At 38.6% G+C, this 24,140-nt stretch overlaps 1 protein-coding gene and 1 non-coding gene across 2 annotated transcripts; both read left to right on the top strand.

Moving 5' to 3' along the window:
• Positions 1-57: 57 nt before the first annotated feature.
• ADAT2 (adenosine deaminase tRNA specific 2) lies at positions 58-24,018 on the top strand. Its single transcript, XM_001091638.5, has 6 exons — positions 58-190; positions 11,364-11,468; positions 16,041-16,191; positions 17,395-17,501; positions 22,305-22,377; positions 22,483-24,018. The coding sequence occupies exons 1-6, from the start codon at positions 95-97 to the stop codon at positions 22,524-22,526; spliced, it is 576 nt and encodes a 191-aa protein (XP_001091638.3). The 5' UTR covers positions 58-94; the 3' UTR covers positions 22,527-24,018.
• Positions 1,084-1,148, top strand: MIR7187 (microRNA mir-7187). Its single transcript, NR_128371.1, has one exon. It is a non-coding gene; the product is annotated as a microRNA mir-7187 (primary transcript).
• Positions 24,019-24,140: the final 122 nt, after the last annotated feature.

The raw sequence follows: 24,140 nt of genomic DNA, 5'->3' as shown, positions 1-24,140 counted from the left end.
TCGACTCCCCCGGAAACGGGGGCCCGGGCCCGCCGCGTTCCGCTGCCCGCGCTCCTCCTCCGCGGCGGCCTTTGGCGCTGAGTGGTGGCCGGGTATGGAGGCGAAGGCGGCGCCCAAGTCAGCTGCAGGCGGCGCGTGCTCGGTGTCGGCAGAAGAGACCGAAAAGTGGATGGAGGAGGCAATGCACATGGTGAGGAGCCCGGGAGGTGAATGCTGCGGGGTGGGACCTTTCTCCAGCCCTCACCCCAACCACGGCATTTGAGCAAACGTTCTTTCTCGTCACCATAATTTTTATGGCAGTCAGATGTTCTGGGTGAACTACTGGCTTTACTGCCTCGAAACTTTCTGTAGCCCATTCTCACAGTGACTATGGGCGAAGGAAAGGGAGGAAATACAGAAATTATTTGTTTCATTGGGGTGGAGTATGCTGCAGACTTAGCATTCTGTCGCTGGCTGGCACGTGCTGCCTCCCTTTCCTTTCTGTGGTCACACTCTCCAATCTACAACATCACATTATTTGAGGTTTTGGCCCCTGGACCATGTCCAGCAGAAGGAAGGAAACTGAGAACGTTTCTGGTAGAGAGCAGTATGGAAACAAATACCTGTAGAATCGGTGTCTCGCATTCATTCATTCTTTCCTCTGCCCTTTTACGTCCTTCCCTCACTCCCTTCAGGTCTGCGGAGTAAAGGGGGCTTTCAACAGAATGGTGTGTGCTAGCGAGCTTCTTAACTGGGAAAATAGTTTGTTTGCAAATATGTATATTTACATTTTAATAACTGTACATACAGCCACGTGCCACATAATGACCTGTCTGTAAAGGTCGTTATTCTGGAGCATTAAATCTACTCACCTTAGCCCTATTGTCCCATCCAAGTACTAACCAGACCTGACCCTGCTCAGCGTCCGAGATTGGGGGACGTTCAGGGTGGTATGGAGGTAGACAACACTAGTCTCTATGTAGACTTCTGGGCTAAACCTTTTTGCCACCTTTTAGGTTGACCTTGGGCTAGCACAAGTAAATACATTTGCATACGTTTACAAACAAACTGTTATCCCAGTTAAGAAGCTCGCTAGCACTTTTCAGCTCCGTTATAATCTATAGGACCACATATACAGCGGTGGTCCTATAGGATTATAACGGAGCTGAAAAGTTCCTATTGCCTAGTGACATGTAGCCCTCCTAACAAGTACTTTTTTCCCTTTAACACCTTGAAGAAACATGTATATGCCAAAACCCAAGAAGCAGCTGCCTCCTTAGTCTTGTGTAGGAGGAGGTAAACTATGGAATCACATCCCTAGGTGTTTATAATACAATTGAGAGACAAAAATTTCAAAGCCAGAGAGGTCTAGAAATTCTTTGAAAACATCCACATGTTTAAAAAGATAAGATACAAAGTATCATGGCCAGATGCAGTGGCTTATGCCTATAATCCCAACACTTTGGAAGGCAGAAGCAAGAGGATCTCTTGATCTCAAAAGTTGAAGAACAGCCTGGGCAACGTAGCGAGACCCTGTCACTACTAAACAAAAATTTAAAAATTAGTAGGGCATGGTGGCATGTGCCTGCAGTCCCAGCTACTCAGGAGGCTGAGGCAGGAGGATTGCTTCAGCCTTGGAGATTGAGGCTCTAGTGAGCCATGACTGTGCCACTATACTCCAACCTGGGAGACAGAACCAGACCCTGTCTCAAAAAAGAAAAAAAGGATACAAAGTAAAGGAAATCGCAGAGAAGGAAAATATTTGCAACATATATAAAAGGACAGGTTTAATAACCGTAACATAGAATTTATATAAAATCTAAGTACTTTCTGAGGTAAGAGGAAATATGTATACCCTAACACTGAAAAGGTCAAAGGATATGAATATATTTCTTTTTAAAATTTCCTTTTATTTTTAAAAGTGTTTTTTTGTTTAGACAGGGTCTCTCTGTGTTGCCCAAGCTGGTCTTGAACTCCTGGGCCCAGGCAATCGTCCCACTTCAGCCTCCCAAAGTGCTGGGATTACAGGTGTGGGTCACCACACCTCACCTGAACATGATATTTCTAAAAGAAGTGACGAGTAGCCAGCAAATGAATGAATACACAATTTCACTATTAATGAAATTCAAAGTAAAATGATACACAATTTTTCACCTGTTAAATTGGCAAACGTGAAAGCAATTTTAATGCTTGGTGATAATAAGGATGTGCATGTTTGAGGTGTTTGTTGGTTGGGAGGAACTGAATTTAGAACACCCTTTTATTAGGACAATTTGGCTAGGTAGATATAAAAGGCCTTAAAAGTGAGCTTATCCTTTGATCCATTAATGCCCCCCCTTTTTTTTTTCCCAAAGTGAAAATATTTTAATGTTTTATTTTTCTGATTATGTAAATAATTCTGGGCATAAAAAATTCAAACTATAAAAAAGGGTTAACAAATTATGTAAAAATTACCTGACAGTCCTATCATTAGAGATAATACTATTAGTGTTTGGGAGCATCCTTCCATATCTCTCTGCCCATATGTAAACAGCCATATGTACTTTTGCATAAATGGATTTACATGTTCTCTTTTTGATTATCAGCACATTTTTTTGGTAGTCTTAATATATTAATCACTCCTCCCTACCTCATGGTATTTCTGTTGCTATGGAGTGACTATCAAAAATGGGACAAAGGATGTATGTGCTTTGAAATTATATAGATACTCCTGTATTGCCTTCTAGAACCATGATGCCCAATATCGTAGTCACTAACCATGTGTAGCTATTTAACTTTAAATTAATTAAGGTGAAATAAAATAAAATCCAGCTCCTCAGTTGTGTTAGCCACATTTCAAGTAGTCAGAAGCCACATATGACCACTGCCTACCATATTGGACAGTGCAGATCAAAGGATATTTCCATAACTACAAAAGGATTTGTTGGATAGCATATAAAGTTATCAACTTTACTACTTGTTAGGTTTCTTTCTGAGAGCTAAGCATAGCATCATCATAGGTTATTGTTTTAATCATCATAGCATGTTCAGCATAGCATTCTAAAGATAGGCTTGGAAAAAAAAAGTATGACTAAGTAATAGTGTTGCACTCTTGGTGTGTTCCAGATACTATGCTATGCACAGTGTTTTCATGTGGGCCATGTCATAAGCCCCACAGCAGCCCTATCAGGTGAGTATTATTATGGTCCTCATTTTCAGATGGGGATATTGAAGCTGAGAAAGTTCAGTAACTTTCCCAAAGTTAGAGAGCTGGTAAGGATGGGGCTGTGACTTGAGCCCTGTCGTCTGCTGTCAAATACTGGCCTATCCTGCCTCTTAGTGTTAGGTAGCTCACTGCTTGCCAACATATCCTCTGCTCTCTTTCTTCCTTTTCAGTTTCCTTACCCTGAATACTGTATATCTACTGTGTAATTTAATTGGACATTTAGATTTTTTCTTTTGTGAATTGCTGAGGCATATACTTTGCCCAATTTTACTAATAGTTTGATTTAAAAAATCGCACTGTAGGAGCTCTTTGTATTTTACAGCTGTTTCTAGGAATAATTCACAAGGAAGCCATAGAAATATTTATATGGAGATGTTCTTATTTATAATAGTGAAGAATTTGAATCACTTAAATGTCAAATAATAGGAAACTAGTTAGTTGAATCAAATATGTTCATAAGGAGAAATACTGTACAACCTTTACAAAATCATGTGATGAAAAAGTATTACCCAATGTAGGGAAAGGTTAACAGTACATTTCTAAATGAAAAAGGCAGACTGCTGAACTGTATATATAGTGTAAATCTATTTGACTTTTTAAAAACTATCAATATGTGTATGCAGGGCCTAGGGAAAAAAACAGAAAAAACTTCCGTTGCCTCAGAATAACAGGGATTATATTTTCGGGTATTGGGATTCCTAGTGTTTTTTTTTTTTTTTTTTTTTTGATATATGAGGTTTTTTGTTTATTTTTTTAATCCCTAAGTTCACCTTGAACATATCTTACTTTACAATTAGGAAAAAAGAAAGATTGACTATATATATATGTATAGAAAAAAAATGTTGCAAGTTTTCTAGAAAAAAAGTCAGTTGTATTTTTTTGTAGTATGCATTTTTGGGGCAGTTGGTATTAATATAACATTATGCTAGGCTCTGAGGGAAATTCAAAAAGAAAACAAACACCGCAGATACCATTTCAACAAATGTGGTATGATTAAGTTTTTGCTATGTGTTAGACCTCATGCTGGGTGCCTAGGCTGCAGAGGTGAGCAAGAGAAGCTTCACAGTGCCTGGATCTAGTGCTTGCCTTCCAGGAACATACTGTTTAATTGGTGAAATTAAGCCATGCACAGATGAAAAGGTTGGTAAGGAACATATCCAATGACCACAAGAGACAGATATAAAGTGCTGTCACATAACAGCTGGCAAGGTCCTACAGCACGTCAGTTGAGATATATGGTAGAATTCCTTGTAAATTTTAAGGGACCAAAAGGATGTGGGCTGGTTGAAAGGAAAGGTTGATCCAAGCAAAGATACTGTCATGTACAAAGAAATCAAGAACTTTGTTTTGGGTTAGAAGGAGATCTAGCTATCTGTCTAGAACAGGGCTCCCTAACCTTGGGCTTAGGTTTAGGGGGATCTATGAACCCTGAAACTATATATAAAATGTTATGTGCATGTGCCTTTTTCAAGTGGGACAGTCCATAACTTTCATCAGAGTCTAAAAGGGGATTTCGGCTCTGAAAAGGTTAATAACCTAAATGAATAATGAAAAGTTAGGTTGGTTTGGCTGGCCAGTGAGAGGATGGGTGGTAGTTGGGAGACCTTCAGTGCCATATTGAAGAATTTAAAGTTGATGGAGTGAAAACATCATCACTTTTTAAACCCCTGAACTTAAACTATATAACTGTTTCTGCTATTTACTCAGAGCGTAATCACTCAGAAGAGAGTAATTAGCAGAAACAGTTACATAGTTTAACCTTTTGGACATGATGATGTTCTACCTGAGAGTTGTTCTGGCTAACATGTTTGTTTCCCCTAATTTCTTGTCTTTATAGGAAATATTTCTTTGAGGACTCATCAGAGTCTGTGCAAACAAAGTCTGTCTCCATTTCTCCCCCTTTTATCATGACATCACCGGAAAGCAGTTTATAGTAGTAATGTCTTTGGAGAAAGTAATAAACTATGAAGTCTCTTCCATCTAGGTGCTTTCATTATGTGTAACTGGGCAGGCCCTGACTAAAGGAAAAAAAGAGATTACATTCAAAGACAAAATAGAGACCAGTGTTTGGGCTGGGAAGAACAGAGATTTTATTCTTTAATTTTGAAGGTTGATCTTTTGTTACTTTACGCAAGACGTAGTCGCAATTTTTAAATATTATCTGACCTTGTTCTTTCCCTCTGAAAAAGGCAAGAAATACTCAAAGCTACCTGCACAAATTTCAGACCCATTTTGTCTGAGCTTTTTTGCATTTGTGAAGAAGTGATCAGACTCGACAGTAGAATTGGTGGGAGTGTTTCAAAGTATGATATGGGTACGGTGTGAAATTGATTTCCAGCTTAATTAAATCTATTATGAACTTGTTAGTGAAGCAAATCTATGTGTTAATTGTTGACAAGGAGTTCCCCTCAGCTCACTTTCATGAGGCTTTATGTTATTCTCACTGCCCCCTCCCTTGCCTAGCATTCTAGTTGCTTACCTACTCATCCTCAGCATGGCAGGCTCGGCCATTCCTCATCAATGACGTTATTTATCCTTTTAAAATATTCCAGTCACTCATATTTGCTCTCTGTTTTGGACAGCAATGGAAAGAATTTCAGGAAAAAAAAGTGTTACTTAAAATAAACATGAAGACAGTATTGAGAGGAGTAAAATGAAATAAATTTGCTAGAAGGAAAAAGAGAAAAATGCAAAGGAAGGAATAGAAGGCACAAGCCCAGTAACATGGTGGCACGGGTGCTATCTCCAGGTGAACAAGAAAGAACTTGTAGGCAACAGGGAATCTCATCTCCCATCCCACCCATATCCTTTCCACTCGGCCCTGCATTCTCTTCTGCAGGTTTGAAGTGGCCCACATAGCCAATGTAGAGCTCTTCAGGAGATATTTTTACAGAAAATCCTGATCACATGGCCTCCGTTTGTTTATTCTCCTGCAGTTTTTTTTTGGTTTTTTTTGGTTTGTTTGTTTGTTTTGTTTTGTTTTTTTTAAAGACAGAGTCTCACTTTGTCGCCCAGGCTGTAATGCAATGGCACACTCTCGGCTTACTGCAACCTCCGCCTCCTGGGTTCAAGTGCTTCTCATGCCTAAGCCTCCCGAGTAGCTGGGATTATAGGCACCCACCCCCATGCCCAGCTAATTTTTGTATTTTTAGTAGAGATGGGGTTTCACAGTGTTGGCCAGGCTGGTCTCAAACTCCTGACCTCAGATGATCCACTTGTCTCGGCCTCCTAAAGTGCTGGCATTAGTGGCATGAGCCACTGTTCTCAGCCTATTTTTTTACTTTTTTTAGAGATGGAGTCTCGCTGTGTTACCCAGGCTGGAGTGTAGTGGCATGATCATAGCTCACTACAGCCTTGAACTCCTCTTGCCATTTTTTTATCCTTAAAATTTCCATGTCTCACTCTCTTGCCAACTGTTCTCTCTCATTTGGTCCCTTGATTCACTCTAAACTCAAACTCTGATAAAGCAGCTGATCAATGAAGTGTCTGTGGTTACTAAAGTAGAAGTTAGAGGCAGAACGGTGGCAGAGAGCCCTGGAATCTGGCCCTTGGTAGGTGCTCCACAAATGTTCGTTGAACAAATGAATAAGTGGAGCCACGTTGTCTATGCCCTAGTCCCAGCTCTCTCGCATGCACTAATGTTATATATATATGTGTGTATGTGTGTGTGTGCATTACACACACACACACATATATATATAAATCTCCCTATGCCTCAGTTTACTCATCTGTAAAATGGGGAAGATCATTATAGGCTTGTAAACGAAATGAATTAATACTTACAAAATGCTTAAATTAGTCCTGGATCAAAGTAAGCTTTCAATAAAGTATAAGCTCTTATTTTCAAGCTCTCAGAACCAGAATACTTGAGATGTGGACAAAACATTACCTCTTAAGAGGTTTGTTAGGGAAAGTATAGCTGGAGTTAAAAATTTAACCTCTTAGAAAAGTCACTGTTCAAGCTACTGGTTTTCGTCTCCACCGTTCCCCCTAAACTGCCATTGCCTTGCTGAATTAGACACACTTGACCACCTTCCTTCTTGGCCTAGTTTTTTTCTGGGGTCGTCCGTAACACCAAATATTTCTCTAAACTCACTAAGCATCTCTTCTTAATCTCCATTGCAAAATCCTTTTTGTTTACCTGTACTTATTTTTTTACTTTCATTTTGAAATAATTATAAGTTCATGAGAAATTGCAATAATAATATACTGGGAGGGCCCAAGTATCTAGTGTCCTTCAGTGGTAACATCTTGCGTAGCTATAGTTCAGTATCAAAACCAGGAAAAATGCATTGGGAAAACTGCAGAGCTTATTAAGATGTCATCAGTTTTATTTGTACGTGTGTGTGTGTGCGTGTGTGCCTATGCAATTTTGTCATGTTTAGCTCTGTATAACCATCACTGGAACTGTTTCACTACCACATGGCTCCCTGTGCCACCTCTTTATAGCTGCAGCTTCTAATCTGTTCTCTATCTCTATAATTTTATAATTCAAAAATGTGGTCCACATGAATCTGTAACCATTTGGCTTGGCTTTCTCCATTCAGCATGATTCCCATGAGATCCATCCAAGTTGTTGAGATTATCGATAGTCCATTCCTTGTTATTGCTGCATTGCGTCCCATGGTACAGGTGTAGCATAGTTTGTTTAGCAGTTCACCCACTGAAGGGCATTTGAGTTGTTTCCAGTTTTTGGCTATTATGAATAAAGCTGTTATGAACATTTGTGCACACAGACATATATTGTGTGAACATAGGTTTTCATTTCTCTGGGGTAAATGCCCAAGAGTGGAATTGTTGGGTCATATGTTAAATGCATGTTTAGCTTTTTAAGAAACTGCCAAACTATCTTCCAGTGTAGCTGTACCATTTTATATTCCGACCAGCAGTATGTGAGTAATATCATTTCTCCACAGCCTTGCCAGCATTTGGTGTTGATTTTACGTTTCACTTTAGTCATACTGATGGGTATGTAGTGATATCTCATTGTGGTTTTAGTTCACATTTCTCTACTGGGTAATGATGTAAAAACATCTTTTGGTGTACTTGTTTGCTATCTGTATTATCTTCTTTGGTGAAATGTCTGTCTTTTGCCTTCTCATATAATTTGGATATTTGTTGCCTCCAAATTTCACGTTGAAATTGAATCCCTGGTATTAGTAGCAGGGCCTGGTGGGAAGTTTGGATCATGGGGAGGATGCCTCATAAATCATTTTTATAGTAGCAAGTTCTCACTATATTATTCTTATGAGAATATACCATCCCCTCCTTGCTTTCTTCTTCTCTTACTGTGTGATGCCTGCTCCCATTGCCTTCTGCCACGAGTGGAAGCTTCCTGAGGCCCTCACTGGAAGCAGATGCTGATACCATGCTTCTTGTACAGTCTGGAGAACTGTGAGCCAAATCAACTTCTTTTCTTTGTAAATTACCCAGCTTCAGGTATTCCTTTATTGCAGTGCAAATGGATGAAAACAGTCTTTTTCTAATGGGATTATTATTTTACTGTTGAGTTTTAAGAGTCCTTTATATAGTCTAGATACTAGAGTTTTGCCAGAGATGTGGTTTGCAAGTACTTTTTGTTCCCATTTTAGCATGTTATTCTTCCTCTTTGCTGCATGTATTAGTTTCCTATGGCTGCTATAACAAGTTATCACAAACATGGTGGCTAAAAACAACACAAGTTTATTCTCTTATAGTTCTGGAGGCCAGAAGTCTGAAATTTTAGTGAGCCCCAATCAAGGTTTTGGCAGGACTGAATAACTTCTGGAATCTTGCCTTTTCCAGATACTGAAGTGACATTTATGACCCATTCCTCCATCTTCAAAGCCAATAGTGCAGCATTTTCAAATCTCTCTCTCTCTCCTTCCATTATCACTTCGCCTCTTGCCTTCTGTGTCAGACATCTCTCTTAGGAGGACATTTGTGATTACATTTGGGGCCCACCTGGATAATTTGGGATAATCTCTCTGTCTCAAGATCCTCAACAAATATTTTTTGCATTAATAAATAAGTTGTCTCTTCTGTGTACCTGGATCTCTGTGTAATTCTACACTTACCTTAAATAAAATTATCAGTATAATAATTGCCATAACTACACTGGTAGTTAGCGTCTCCATCCTCCTTAACTGTCCATCTTTTTTCTGACTTTCTTCTCTATAGTAGCCTATGGTGCATTTGTCTATATTAACCAAACCTTGGGACTCTTCAAGCCTTTTGAACTTGCATAAACTGGACGTGTTTTAACCACTATCACAGAACTGGGACACAACCAGCCTGTGGATAGTTCATAAAACAGTTCTGAATGCAGTCTTATTGCATCAGATACTGTCTCCTCACATCTCTCCGTGCCCCATCTCTGACCCACCAACCAGGTGGAGAAAAGAGAGGTCCAGTTTGCTCCTGCTGTGGGCTTCTCCTTTCTCCTGTAATGGCCAAATGAAGAATAAGTGTCCTTTGAGCATGGTTGGAGTAACTGAGGAAATCCTGTATGCCTTATGATAGGAAGTTGTCACTAATTAAATAAAGTAGAACTAGAAGTAAGAGACTAGTGCAGGAGACAGAAGCCACTGTTTTAACAATGCCTTCAACTTTGCGCTTTGTATGCCCTATAATGTGTATGAGTACCTGCACTTAAGTGAGATTCAAATCTTCCAAAGTGTCTTCAGGGCTGCCACAGTAAGGAATACCTTGCCTTTCCGGAAACAGCTGTACAGCAGTTATATTCTTTTGACTGCATTGAGTTGGAAACGAATGAACACTAGTCCAAGGATTGTACTCTTCCCTTATTCTGATTCTCAGAGGCAGTATCAGGTTATACCAAGGCGTAACCTGCCTGCTTAAGCTCTCCGCCTGAAGGTAGAGTTAATTTTCCTAGGGCCCAGAGCTGCTATCATGGGGCAAGAAGAAAAATGAATGAATGGCCTGTGATAAAGGAAACTTTGAGAATATAATAATTGGTTTGCCATTCCTGGGATGGTAGTCATGGAAGTGTTCCTAAACTTGTTTTTCTCATTGATTTTTTTCAGTTGAGGTATACTTTATATACAGTGAGATGCACAGGTTGTAAATGTATCCTTCAATCCATTTTGAATAATGCAAACAGCTCTGTAATCCATGTCTTTATCAAGATCCAGAAAGTTTTCACCACCTCAGGAAATTTTTTTGTGTACCTCCCCAGTCAATCTGCACATCCTCCTCCATGAAGCAACCACTGTTCCAGTTTCTGTCATTGTAGTTTAATCTGTTGTAGTACTTTGTGCAAAAGGAATCATATAGTATGTGTGCTTTTGTGTGTGACTTCCTTTACTTAGCATATCTATGAGGCTCATCCATGTTGTCACAGTATCAGTAGTTCCTTTTTATTGCCGACTAGTATTCCATTATATGAATAGGACACAGTTTGTTTATCCATTTTCTTGTTGATGGCCACCTGTGCAGTTTCAGGTTTTGACTATTAACATTCTTTTTCAAAGTTTTGGTTCTTTTTTAAGCTTTTTATTTTTTTAAAATTTTTATTTTTATTTTTTGTGGACACATATTCCCTTCTTTAAATACCCAGGAGTGGAATTTTGTTATAGACTGTGTGTGTGTTTACTTTTTAAATAAATTTTCGAAATGTTTCTCATAATGATTGTGCCATTTTACATAGCGTACTTCTAAACTCTTATTGTCTCACATGGAGTAGAAATTGTGGGACAGGGCAACATCCAGTCTGGTTACCTTTAGCTATCGGGACTCTAGAGGATAATTTCTATACTTTTTAGAGAAGCAAAGGAATTTCAATGAGGAAAGAATTGTAATAAAGGATTTATAAATGTTATTTATTCCCTACCTTTTTGCAAATACGTATTCTATCTCTGAAAAGACACATAGACCCTGGCACTTTAAGAACAGTGGTCAGTCACAGTCTCCTTTGATCGCATCTATTTCCAGTGAGAAGAAATCAGGGGCTCTGGACCTATGAAGGGGATTTTTTTTTTTGAGTCTCCCTTAACACGGACACAACACAGAACACGGGCACTAAATACCGTAATGGAACTATATTCCAGAAAAGGGAAAGCTGCACTTCTTTGTTTTAGTCTTTGTACATATGTATCCTGTTCATGCTGCATCTCTTTCTTTCCTATACTCTTTTCAAGTATGGAGTATTACATCTTACATTTTCCACTTTGTGTTTCAGGCCAAAGAAGCCCTCGAAAATACTGAAGTTCCTGTTGGTTGCCTTATGGTCTACAACAATGAAGTTGTAGGGAAGGGGAGAAATGAAGTTAACCAAACCAAAAATGTATGTGAGTTGAGCAGTATAATTGCAAACATACAGTAGTGATGGGTGGACTGGAGAGAACTGACCACAGTTGGTGTGAAGATGAGACTGAATATAGTCCCGTAACTGCCAGTGGTGGGTAGCTTTTCTTAACGCCTCTCTTTTTCAGTATCATTTTCTTCCTGATTTTGAAAGTGATACATGTTTTTTTTTTTATTGTGGAAAATTTCAGAACAATTTAATGAAGCCATAAAATCTTAGTGAATAATTTTCTGTTTAATAGAGTTTTACTCTAACGCTTGAGTGAAACCCAAGAGGGGATTTTATTTCATCAGAATATCATCATGGAAGAAACAAGTCTGTCTCTACTTTAAGCCAATCTAATATATGAAATTTTCATTTTACAAAATAGGTCAATTTAACTCATATTGCACTCCTTTTTTAGTACCTTTAAATAATATTTTCATCTTAGTACATTAAAAAAGTATCCTCAAATTGTAGCTTTGGAGGGAGGTATGAAGATTATATAAAGGAAGCTATTTCTGTATCAGATAATTCAACAAACTAGGGTCTTCCACACCAGCTGCCTCTGTAGCTACATGTAGTATGTACATTTTAATAGCTTGTATGACTTTTATTACAGTTAGGTTGGGAAGTTCATGGTTCAAGGTAGTGCTTCTTAAACGTGGTATCACAACAATGTGTCATGGTAAGTATACTTGGGAAGTATAAGTAAACTACCAAATTTTGTGATTACAAAAATTCCTAGGTGGACTCAAAGATCACTTATACCTGTAATGCCATTCACACAGACTTTTGTCTTGTCGTGTGATTTTGGGAGCCAGAGAATAAGCTGGTGTTGATACCAGTGCTATGAGAACTTTAAAGTTCATCTGTCAGTCACATCTGTTGAAAAGAAAACTGATATTTAGCAAAACACATGTAAGATAGGAATCCAGATTCGCAAATCTTTTATTATTTATTTTTGACCATAAAACAACAGGATTATATTTTAATACATAACTTCTGTACAACCAAAAAAATAAAACACCACAGTAAAATAAACAGGAATAAACATGGTATTTCATTTGCAGTGCTTGACAAAATGCTCACATCCTTAATCAGAAATGAGCTCTTAGAAATCAGTAACAAAGAGACTAATATTACAAGGGAAGTGAAAATAAAAGGAACAGATGAAAATGAAATAACAAGTAACCAATAAGGCTATACAAAGATGATCTAGCTTAACTTTAACAGAAGAAAAAAGCAATTTCTTTGCAACATTACATTATCCGTGATTTAAAATAGTGATATCTAATGTTTGAACAGTTTTAGGAAATGGGAAACATTCAAACACTGGGAAAGCTTACATTGATTATAGGAAATTTACTCAAAATGTAGATTTTGCGTATACTTCGCTCCAGCAGTTCCAAGCAATAGGAACTGTTCCGACAAAGTAGTTGGACAATTCGGATTTACATATAACCATGTTCACTGCATAGAAAATCTGTAGTTAATATGTCAGCCCCCCAAAAAACTTTTTTATCAATTTGCTTATGAAAAATAGTAGATTGAAGTGTAGAATTAGAAAGAAAAAAGGCACTTAAATAAAAATATAGTATTTCACAAAATTCTTTTTCCTTTGAATTCTTGAAAAAGACAGCTTTTTAATCAATCAGTTTTAAATTTACCCTGTGATAAGTGAGAAGCATGAATATATGCAAGTCATACTTTTTATTTTTATTTATTTATTTACTATGGAAATGCTTTGATAGAGGTGAACATGGAGTGAGAACAGCAAATGGCCACACGGACATGGCTATCACAGAACACATTGTGCGTAAATGAAGAATTCATACCGCCCACACCCTTAACCCAGTAACAGAAGGCTCTAGGCCCCCTTTTCCTCAGTCCACTCCTCAAACTCTCCCTCCTCAGCAGTGGCATCCTGGGACTATTGGTACTCTGATACCAGGTCATTCATGTTGCTCTCGGCCTCAGAGAATTCCATCTCATTCCTGCCCTCACCTGTGTACCAGTGCAGGAAGGCCTTGCACCTGAACATGGCTGTGAACTGCTCTGAGATGTGCCTGAGCAGCTCCTGGATGGCCATGTTGTTACTGACAAAGGTGGTGGACATTTTTAGCCCTGGGGATGGGATGTCCCAGAAAGCTGTTTTCCCATTGTAGGGGATTCAGTCAGCAAAATAGCTGCTGTTCTTGGTTTGGATATTAAGCATTTGCTCCTCTACCTCCCTCATGGACATGCAGCCCCTGAAAATGGCAGCCTCTGTTAGGTAGAGACCATATTGGGGGCCATAGGCAGCCATCATGTTCTTGGCATCAAACATCTGCTGGGGGAGTTCAGCCACTGTCAGGGCCTTCTTTGTTGTTTAAATGCTCATTTTGAAATACCTTTTTAAAATTTCAAATACAGAAAGTAGAAGCAGTTCTATTCTCATTTCTCTATGCAGGACTATTAAAATTTTGCCATATTCTTCCAGACAATTTTCTTTCATATAAATCATATAACAATATACACATATATACAGTCTTTTAATTTTAACTCACATGTATAATAATTTCAAACAATGTTAAAATAATTACCATTATCATAACACTGAGCAGTATTATTTAACTGTCAGGATAGTCATTCCCATGTAGAATTAACATTTTTAAATTAGCCATTACCATTTCAGTTAGAAAAAACAGAAGCATGTACGCATACCTCTGCAATTAGTTGATGTTTGTTGAAAAATGACATAATTTTAAATATCAATTTAAAATACTGTAAAACATACAAAAATTTTTTTTGAAAAAATGTTTTGAAGAATTTAAAAAAATGTTTTAATTACATTCATGTTGACTCACAAAGCAGTTATTAAGACGATATTAAAACATAAAGTAATAATACAGCAATTAATTAATGTATAGATACTTATTTAGGAGTAGAATTCTGTATTTTAAATCATGGTCATATTTTCCAGTTTGCATTTTGTGTACGATATCTTTAAGATGAGAACTTTAAATGTCCTAACAATATCCATCTAACCCCATCCAGTGACCTGGGTTTCTTCTATACGCTGAAATTAACCTGGGTTTATTTTGTTATTCTGCGTCATAAAGAAGATTACTCTATAACTGTAGCACAGAAAGACTCTTGACCCCAAGTGAGAAGACCTGAGTTCTGCATTTGGATCTGATACCACCACCACCACCCCGTTGCCACCACCACCTCTTCTCCCAGCTGTGTGTGATTAACACATGCCAGCTTGGCTTAGTTTCTTTTTCTTTAGTAGCAAAAGAGAGAGTTGCCTGAGATGATTGAGTTCAGCAATTGTTTATTGAGAGCTGTAGGGAGATTTGATTCCATAATTTAAATCTGATTTTTTGAAAGCACCTAAGTTGGGGAAACCTTTTTTTTAAAACTCTCCATTTAGTTTTGGTGTGCAGCCAGGTTTGGGAACCGCTTCTCTAAAGCACCTTCCATCTCTGGTAATCAATTCTGTGATTCACCCATGTAGCCCCTTGGCCAGCTCCGCTCCCATCTGCCTGTAGCTTCTGTGGCATCTTGGGCCACTGTGCTAGCACTTTTCATACCCTGCCCTATCACACAGGTAAATGAGCCCCACCAGATTTTATGCTTGTTAAGGACAGAGACTTTTTATCCTACACAGAATTTATTTAGCCCAGTGACTTGTACATAGTTAGCACTCAGTGTAAATTATTGATAAATGCTATTGTCATGAATATTACAAATAATTATTCCATATAGAATCTATGATTCATTTTAAGCTATTTTAGTAAGGGAGAAAGAAAAGGAGACAAGAGCTAGCAGAGTACATGTATAGTATTATGTGGCACCATGCTTCATGTAATTCAGATTTATAAGGTGTATAAGTGTAGATACCAGTGTATACCATTTTACATATGGGAAATCTAGACTTACAGAAGTTGAGTAACTTGCCTAAGTCCACATAATTAGTAATGTCACTGTCAAAATTCAAATTTAAATGTAGTCAGTTCTTCATGCTTTGTGATCTCTCCTATCCTGTACTGCTTCCCACAAAGTGTCTGAAACCAATACCAAATCTCTTCTTCTCTAGAGTCTTCCAGTATATAAAACCTCATTCCCCAAAAGTGTAAGAGGTGACATTCCAGTAAACTTAATGTAGATTTGCTTGGAGTGAGATCAGTGACAGCCTTGAACATATATTTGAAACTAGAGCACAAGCTTTTGAAAATTTTGCTTCCCCTGAAATATTCAGAAACCATACACTTTTTTTCTTTGCTTTTTAGACTTACCTTCTCTGTGGCATTTTAATTGAAAGAGTTTCCCCTAAGATACTTAGGTACTTAACTAAAAATGCAGCATGATTCCTTTGGCATCTCTGATTAGATATCTTTCGCAAGTGAGGTTATGGTACTTAAACTGGGGAATACATTGTCCCCTGCTAAGGGTGTCTTGAAACTGTATTTGTTAAAATATTGGCAGAAAGGATAGGTGCATATTTTGTACTTATTTTTTGTATATTTGTAAAATAGTAGTCACTTGAAGCAAACAACATCAGTGCAAGCCCCTTTCTCTTTTCAGGCTACTCGACATGCAGAAATGGTGGCCATTGATCAGGTCCTCGATTGGTGTCGTCGAAGTGGCAAGAGTCCCTCTGAAGTATTTGAACACACTGTGTTATATGTCACTGTGGAGCCGTGCATTATGTGTGCAGCTGCTCTCCGCCTGATGAGTATCCTTTGACTTCATGAGTTAATGTCTTGTACCATTCATGTGAACAAGAGAGTGGCCTAAATATGAAAACACAGACTTAGGAAACACCTTGTAAAACGTAACGTAGTGTCTCTTACAAAAAAAGGAAAGCTTTTTAAATAGTAAAATGACCTATTTCTTTTCATATTAATAAACGTAGAATGATTACACAAATAATTTAGAGAAATAAAATGTTAGAACTATCTTAAACAGTTATATAAAGATAAATCATAAATTAAGTTGAAGTGGATTATAAAACAGTTTGCAAAGGAAAAGTGCTAAAGAATATGCAGCTAAGTTTTGCCTTTGGATAATGGATTGTGAGTGATTTAAATTTTTTTTCTCTGTTTATCTGTTGGTTTGTTTGCCATGAATACCTATTACAATGTACCAAACATTATCAGTAAAAAGTAAATAAGAAGTAAAAAATCCTTTATGATATTCTAATTGTAAATGGAAAATGAGTAGTTACTGCTCTTTGGATTGTCTTGCATGGATTAAGCAACTTAAATAGTTCAGAGACACTGCAGGGACTTCTAAAGATCTTTTTAAAAAATTATTTGAAAATTGAAAAACTCAAGTTTTTTAGTTGCTTATTTTTTATATACTTATTTTACTATTTATGGATGGATAATTTTAACACTTCAAAAATAATACAGAAGTTTTTGGGTATGATAAAATGTACAGTCTCTATAAAAGGGTTATTATAGGCAACTTAGAATTCTCTCCTCATCCTGCCTTACAAAATAGCTAAGTTTTAGTCTATTTTGTATTAGGGCACAGGTTATATTTTATTTGGGGCAAGAACAGGGAAGAATCTGTTATTTTTAAAAGGTGAAAATCCCTGGATTACATTTCTGCATCCTTTCTGGCTCTGACTCCCTGGTGATTCTGAAAAAGTGATTTAGGAAAGAGCAGAGAGAGCCCTGAACTGTGAACATTAAGCAACCACATACTCAGTTTTCATTCTGTTTGCAGTTGTTAAATATCATTTTCTCAAACTTTAAACCCTTTTCTTCTGTGTAACTGGATTGTATGGTTTATAAGACTAATCCTAAGCTTCATTGTTTTGAAGAGTAGCATGAGCTTTCCTCTCCAAGATGGCTAGTATAAACCTACTCTGATTTTGTCATGATGCATACTTGAACTGTACATTCTATGCAGGACCTTAATTCTGTCTTATAAATCCCACTGGTTGTATATGGCTGTCAGAATGAACGATTTGGTGGTTGTGGCTCTGTTCTAAATATTGCCTCTGCTGACCTACCAAACACTGGGAGACCGTTTCAGGTAATACAAACTGCTTATGCTTTTTCTTTCTTGCTAATTATTTTCATCTCTTTATGCGCTTGTGAATAACTAGTGTGTGGCCAGTATATGAAGAAACCATGATAGAATCAGACATCTTGGATATTAGAACCTCTGGTGGAGTTCATTTATGCCTCAGTATAAGATGACAGGGAAGAGTTTCTAAATGAGTGCCTACCTGTCTTCATTCACAGACTCCCTCCTGAAGGAGAGTCCCCACCCTTCCCAGCTGACTCCGAACACTCTTCACCAACACCGTTAGGTATGCCTGAAGACACTCTCACTGTTGGAGTTTTTATTCAATGAATGTTACCAGCTCTGTGCCCTACCAAGTTTGGTGATGCTTGGCCTGTGTCAGTGATGCTAGAGACTATTTACAGCACACACAATATTTTTGCACAAATTTAATCATTTTGCTTGATTGCCACATCCTACTTTTAGTATCTAGCAATCACTGTATTTTCATGTTTTTTTCCCTCTGTCTTTGTAATGTTGAAATTTCCCCCAGACCTAGGAATCCATGTCTTTAGTCTCTTAGAAATTCCCTTTTCCCTTTAATCTTGCCACTTCTCCCAAAGTTTTTATGGGTCAGACTATAAGCAATAGCAATTTGTATTTCAGAGTTTGGACTGTGACTATACCCCTGCTTTCATTAACTGGTTTGATTGTTTTTCTCTCCAAGATGTAAGGTTAATGTAAAAGTATTATGCTTTAAAAAGAAAAAACTTTAACAAATGCTGGATATGGATGGGTAGTTCACTTCAAAAACTTCAGGTGTTCCTAGAATACTTTAAGGACCTATGAAGGACCAAATTTGGCTGAGTCTCACTGAGAACGAGTTTTTAAAACGTTCTTGAGTTTTCTAGCTGAACATTAGCTTTCCTATCAACTTCTGTACATTTGAGAATAGATACTGTTTAACATTACATCAGAAAAGAAATTGTAATGCAACGATGGAGACTGAAGGATACAATTGGCTTGATCATTAAAGATATTTAGAAAGTGATTTGATTTTTTCCAATCACTTCTATTAGTAGCTCAAATTTTGCTTACATAACTCTTTGCAAATGAATTGCTGACTCTGTATTTCCTTTATGAGAATGATCTAAATAATTTTTCAGTTTCTGGGCAGAACAAAGATGAGCCTTTTGATGTCAGACATGGGAGGAATATTTCTCTCCAATGTGTCAGTGACATAGGGCACAAACACAAGTCCTTTCTCACACATCCTTGTCATCGATGCAGCAGAACCGAAACAAGTTCATTTGCAGTGTGTATACCTAGCCACATTGGCTCAGCTGCAAATCAATGACTGTGGCTTGCAGCCGTATCTCCAGGCTTAATGCCAAATTATGGTTTTTTTAAAGGTGCTTTTAGATTCTAAGGAAAACCATGGTGCCCCAGGCTCTGAATGCTGGGTATTCTTTTTTTTTGTTGTTTGTCTGGGCTGGGGAGGCAGCAGCTGATTGGGAGGTGGGATACTGTTTCTTACTGCAGAATTACAGATTCTTTCATATGATATTATAAGCAGCATTAAAGTTTGTAGAGGCCAATAGAACTATTCTTTTCAAAGAAGATGGTGATTAATTATAATACCTGTTTGTTTTTTAAAATTTTTATTTGATGACTGGGTGCAGTGTCTCATGCCTGTAATCCCAGCACTTTAGGTTTCTGAAGGTGGGTGGATCACGAGGTCAGGAGATCAAGACCATCCTGGCTAACACGGTGAAACCCTGTCTCTACTAAAAATAAAAAAAATTAGCTGAGTGTGGTGGCGGGCGTCTGTAGTCCCAGCTACTTGGGAGGCTGAGGCAGGAGAATGGCGTGAAACCAGTAGGCGAAGCTTGCAGTGAGCTGAGATTGTGCTCCAGCCTGGGTGACAGAGTGAGACTCCGTCTCAAAAAAAAAAAAATTATTTTATTATTAATGTGTGCTTTTTATTAATGCCACAAATTTGTCGCTGTAATGGATACTTGAAAATATAAATAATAAATTATCTTGGTGTGTTAGAGTGGTGCAGTTTCCTTCAAGGCCTGTAACTCAGCAGTTCTCATTCCTGACTGCCCATTAGAATCTCCTAGAGGCTTCTAGGCCTGACTCTGCTCAGCCCTGCCCCAGACCCTGCTCAGCCCTGCCCCAGACCATCTGAATCAGAAGGCAGGGGGCCAACAGTGCTGTGTTTCCAGAGAGCTCCAGGCGGTTCTCCTGAGCAGTCATGGTTGAGAACCACTGCTCTCATCCCACGTGAGAGGAGAGGGCTCTGAGTGTGTGAGTGGAGTGGAGGGCGACTCCTGGAGAGCTCCAGCACTTAACGCAGCAGGAAGCAGAGGGCATCTGTGACGGGACTGGCCGGCAGTGGTTAGGATGGTGAAATGCTGAGAAGCCAAGGGAGGCAAAGAGCGGTCAGATGGAGCACGGTGGCCAGTTGCCTCCAGGACTGCAGAGTTGAGGAAGCTGAAAGGAGACCAGTGTTTTGGTCAGTAGGGACCTGGGGATTTCTGAGAGGGCAGATATCGGGGGAAACCCCACCCCTGATATTCAACATGGGTTCTTTTCTATTTCCCTAAGCATCGGCTGGTCTGAGAAATAAAGGAAAAGAGTGCAAAAGAGAGAAATTTTAAAGCTGGGTGTCCGGGGAGACATCACGTCGGCAGGTTCCACAATGCTCCCTGAGCGGTAAAACCAGCAAGTTTTTATTAGCGATTTTCAAAAGGGGAGGGAGTGTACGAATAGGGTGTAGGTCACAGAGATCACATGTTTCACAAGGTAATAAAATATCACAGAGCAAATGGAGGCAGGGTGAGATCACAGGACCACAGGACAGGGTGAAATTAAAATTGCTAATGAAGTTTTGGGCACACATTGTCATTGATGGCATCTTATCAGGAGACAGGGTTTGAGAGCAGACAACCGGTCTGAACAAAATTTACTAGTTGGGAATTTCCTCGTCCTAATAAGCCTGGGAGTGCTATTTCATCCGTTTGTCTTCAACCATAAAAGACAGCCGCCCCCAAAGCAGCCATTTTAGAGGCCTACCGCAGGGGTGCATTCTCTTTCTTAGGGATGTTCCTTGCTGAGAAAAAGAATTCAGTGATATTTCTCCTGTTTGCTTTAGAAAGAAGAGAAATATGACTCTGTTCTGCCCGGCTTGCCGGCAGTCAGAGTTTAAGGTTATCTCTCTTGTTCCCTGAACATTGCTGCCATCCTGTTCTTTTTTCAGGATGCCCAGATTTCATATTGTTCAAACACACATGCTCTACAAACAATTTGTGCAGTTAATGCAATCATCACAGGGTCCTGAGGTGACATACATCCTCCTCACCTTACGAAGATGACAGGATTAAGACATTAAAGTAAAGACAGGCATAGGAAATCACAAGGGTATTGATTGGGGAAGTGCTAAGTGTCCATGAAATCTTCACAGTTTATGTTCTTCTGCCATGGCCTCAGCCAGTCCCTCCGTTTGGGGTCCCTGACTTCCTGCAACAGGCAGATTCAGTGAAGCGCTGGGAACTCAAGCCAGTAAACATGAGGCCACTGAGGAGTGAAGGCAGGAGCAGGGTGTCAGCCTTTGATGGGGCAGGGTGGACGGAAGGTTATTTGTTATGGCAAAGGTTTATGCAGGTGTGGGAGGCCCAGGCAAGGGCAGACTGAAGACACAGGAGAATGGGAGGTTCGTTCTGAACAGCATCTTGCAGTAGGTGGTCGTCCTGTCCCCTGTGCCTGTGCTTTCTGGCACCTTCCTTCCAGATGCTCATTGTGTCATTTCATGCATTTCAGAAGGGTGCATGGTTTTAAGTCCAAACTCTTCTGACAAACTTTCCAAGCCATACATATTTTTTATCCCATTTTTTGTCTTTCTTTTCTTATGCTTCCTTAATAATCACCTCATCGTCTATCAGCTGATTTCCTCATACACTACCCAGGCTGCTTCTTGCCCTTTCCCTGAAATGCTCTGCTTAGCCTCTTTAAATATTCTCTATCCCTAAGGTAAGTTCAAGTTTCGTGCCTTCAGGTAATATTTCATATGGTAACACTCCTTACCGATAACACAATTTCTTATTTGTTCTTTCACATGTTATGATTTCTTTTCCCCAGTTAGATGCTAAAGATAGAACAAGCTGAATTTTATTTTTTAAAAGCCTCTATAGCAAGGGTTGATAAGCTTTTTCTGCAAAGGGTTAGCTAGTAAATATTTCACCCTTTGTGAGCCACTTCTGTCTCTGTCACTTAGTCTTTTTTTTTCTTTAACAAAACTTTGAAGATATAAGAACCATCCTTAGCTCACAATTCTCAGCTTTGTAACGGATTTGGTCCACCAAGTATAATTTGCCAACCCTAGCTCTATAGCATCAAATGCTTAATGGGCCACTAGTAAATAGGAGCAGATAAAAATAATGCTTAATGAGCACTTATGATGTGCCAGGTATTTAACAGGTATTATCTCACTTAATCCTCACAAAATCCCACTGAAGTAAGTGCTATTATTGCCAACATTTGATAAATAAGGCATGGAAAGTTTAAGTGCCTAACCCGAGATCACAAAGCTGGTAACTTCTACAATAGTTGATGGATGAGTAACAGTTGATTGGGAGTGAAGCCTCACTGAGGCCATATATTAAACATCTTTTGGAAGTGTACCTCCTTACCTATGTTACTCATATCCCCAAAGTTTATTAACATATGAAATCTGTTTACATAATCACGTATATATTGTTGTTTTTATGGGATACAACACACATTTTCATAGGCCTATGTTCATTCTCAGCTTTCTCATTCCATCAGTGTATCCCTGGATATCGGGCTGAGGAAGCAGTGGAAATGTTAAAGACCTTCTACAAACAAGAAAATCCAAATGGTCAGTTTTCTATTGTAAATAATGTACTTCCCTTAAATCTATACAAAGAGAGTCTGCTATGAGCTTACCTCTTCACTTTCTTTTTCTTTTCTATTCTTTTCACAGCCCCAAAATCAAAAGTTCGGAAAAAGGAATGTCAGAAATCTTGAACATGTTCTGATGAAAGAACCAAGTGACCCAAAGTGACCTGGACAAGATTCCTAGACTGAAAGCTGTTGACATCGTTGAATCATATGTTTATATATTGTTTTTAATCTGTGGGAAAATGGTGTCTCTCATCATTTGCTCTGTTAAGGGAACAAATTAGCACTTTTTAGAAGTCTGACAATTGTAAACAATTGTTAGCTTTTCCACAAGCTGATTCCCATTTTGAGATGGGGAGAAAATTAAGGTTTAAGGTTTTAGAAATTAGCAAGTAGTGCGTACCGTTCCAGCCACAAGTGCCCAGTTCAGGCAAGTGCTGACTTTTTAGAGAATGTGTGGCCAGACCCAGGGGCCTGGAGTGTGTCTGAACTGCATACAGTGTGCCACCCTGAGAACACCTTCTCCAGGACTGCCATTTCAGAGTCAGATTCTTCATTTTTTGCAGCTACGATGTTCTCCCAGGTCAATGAGGGGCTGTGACTTCTCTCTAAATTGTATGTAAGTTGTGTATATAGAGACCATAATTATATGGTTCTTAAAAAGACTTTGCTTTTATAAAGCATTTAGAGAACATGCATAGTTTTAAAACAAGTGCTTGGGTTGTCACTTAAATTATAGCGTATTGCTATAATAAAACCTAATTTATGTCTTATTTGAAGATGAATAGTCTTCAAAGATAAAGACTAAATGGGACAATTGTTATTGAGCAAAAAACCAAATTATCCTGCCCTCGTGGAGCTTATATTCTAGCGAGGGGAGATAGATATGATAGATAACACAGTTTATTGGAGGAAAATAAGAGTTACGGCAAAAAGCAAAAGGAACACAGGGTAAAGAGGATGGGTGCCAGTCGGTGGTGAGAATGCTGACTGAAAAATAGAATGGTCAGTTTAATCTGAAACAAACGGTTATTTCTTTAAAAATCCATATAATAAATTTAAAATCTAAAATGTAAAACTTTGAACACAACACTAGAAAGGGTATCCACAGCACAAAGTCCCCAGTTCACCTCCCTGACTATAGGGCAGCTTTGCACAGCCCCACTGGGCGCACTGTGTGCTTCTGCCCAGAAGGGGGCCTTGCCGTTCCACCAGAAGCTCAGCTTCAGGCCCTGGAGGGGCTGCTGCTCCTCAGTTGCATTTCTTCAGTAGATTCATTTCCTTGATGCAAAGCATCTGTATTTGTTGGTTCTGTCATTTGAGCGATGTCTCTGACTTGTTTGTTTTGAATTACATTACAGGCTGGAATGTAATTGTGGTGAAAGTATTTTTATATTGCTGAGAGTAGCAGCTAATCACAGTTACATGCTTCAGAGGATTTATAATTGCTTGGTTTTGTGTGTGTGTATGTGTGTGTGTGTGTGTTTTTAACTGCATTTGAAAAGTTTTATGGAGAATATGCATGATTTTAAATCTGATAACGTTACATGTACCTTCAATTTCATCCACTTTAAAAACTATCTTCTTATTAAATTTTAGTGCTTTGACTAGTTTGTTCCTTTTTGCAGTTGGTCGTAATTCATTTCTGGCTTCTTATGCTTTTCTGCAAGCAGATTTCATTGCACTTATTGTGTTCATATCATTTTCTTGGGGATTATTTGTAGGACAACCAACCTGGAG

Source organism: Macaca mulatta, chromosome 4 (assembly GCF_049350105.2).
Source record: "Macaca mulatta isolate MMU2019108-1 chromosome 4, T2T-MMU8v2.0, whole genome shotgun sequence".
In the NCBI taxonomy this organism is placed as follows: Eukaryota; Metazoa; Chordata; class Mammalia; order Primates; family Cercopithecidae; genus Macaca; species Macaca mulatta.
This window is presented reverse-complemented; position numbering and strand designations above follow the sequence as displayed.

Bases quoted from the DNA above. Each gene is read 5' to 3' on its own strand.
- ADAT2 (XM_001091638.5), top strand. From the start codon at position 95: ATGGAGGCGAAGGCGGCGCCCAAGTCAGCTGCAGGCGGCGCGTGCTCG. The intron at 11,469-16,040 runs GTATGTGAGTTG...TTCTCTTTTCAG, and splicing joins AAGTTAACCAAACCAAAAAT to GCTACTCGACATGCAGAAAT. The intron at 22,378-22,482 runs GTCAGTTTTCTA...TTCTTTTCACAG, and splicing joins CAAACAAGAAAATCCAAATG to CCCCAAAATCAAAAGTTCGG.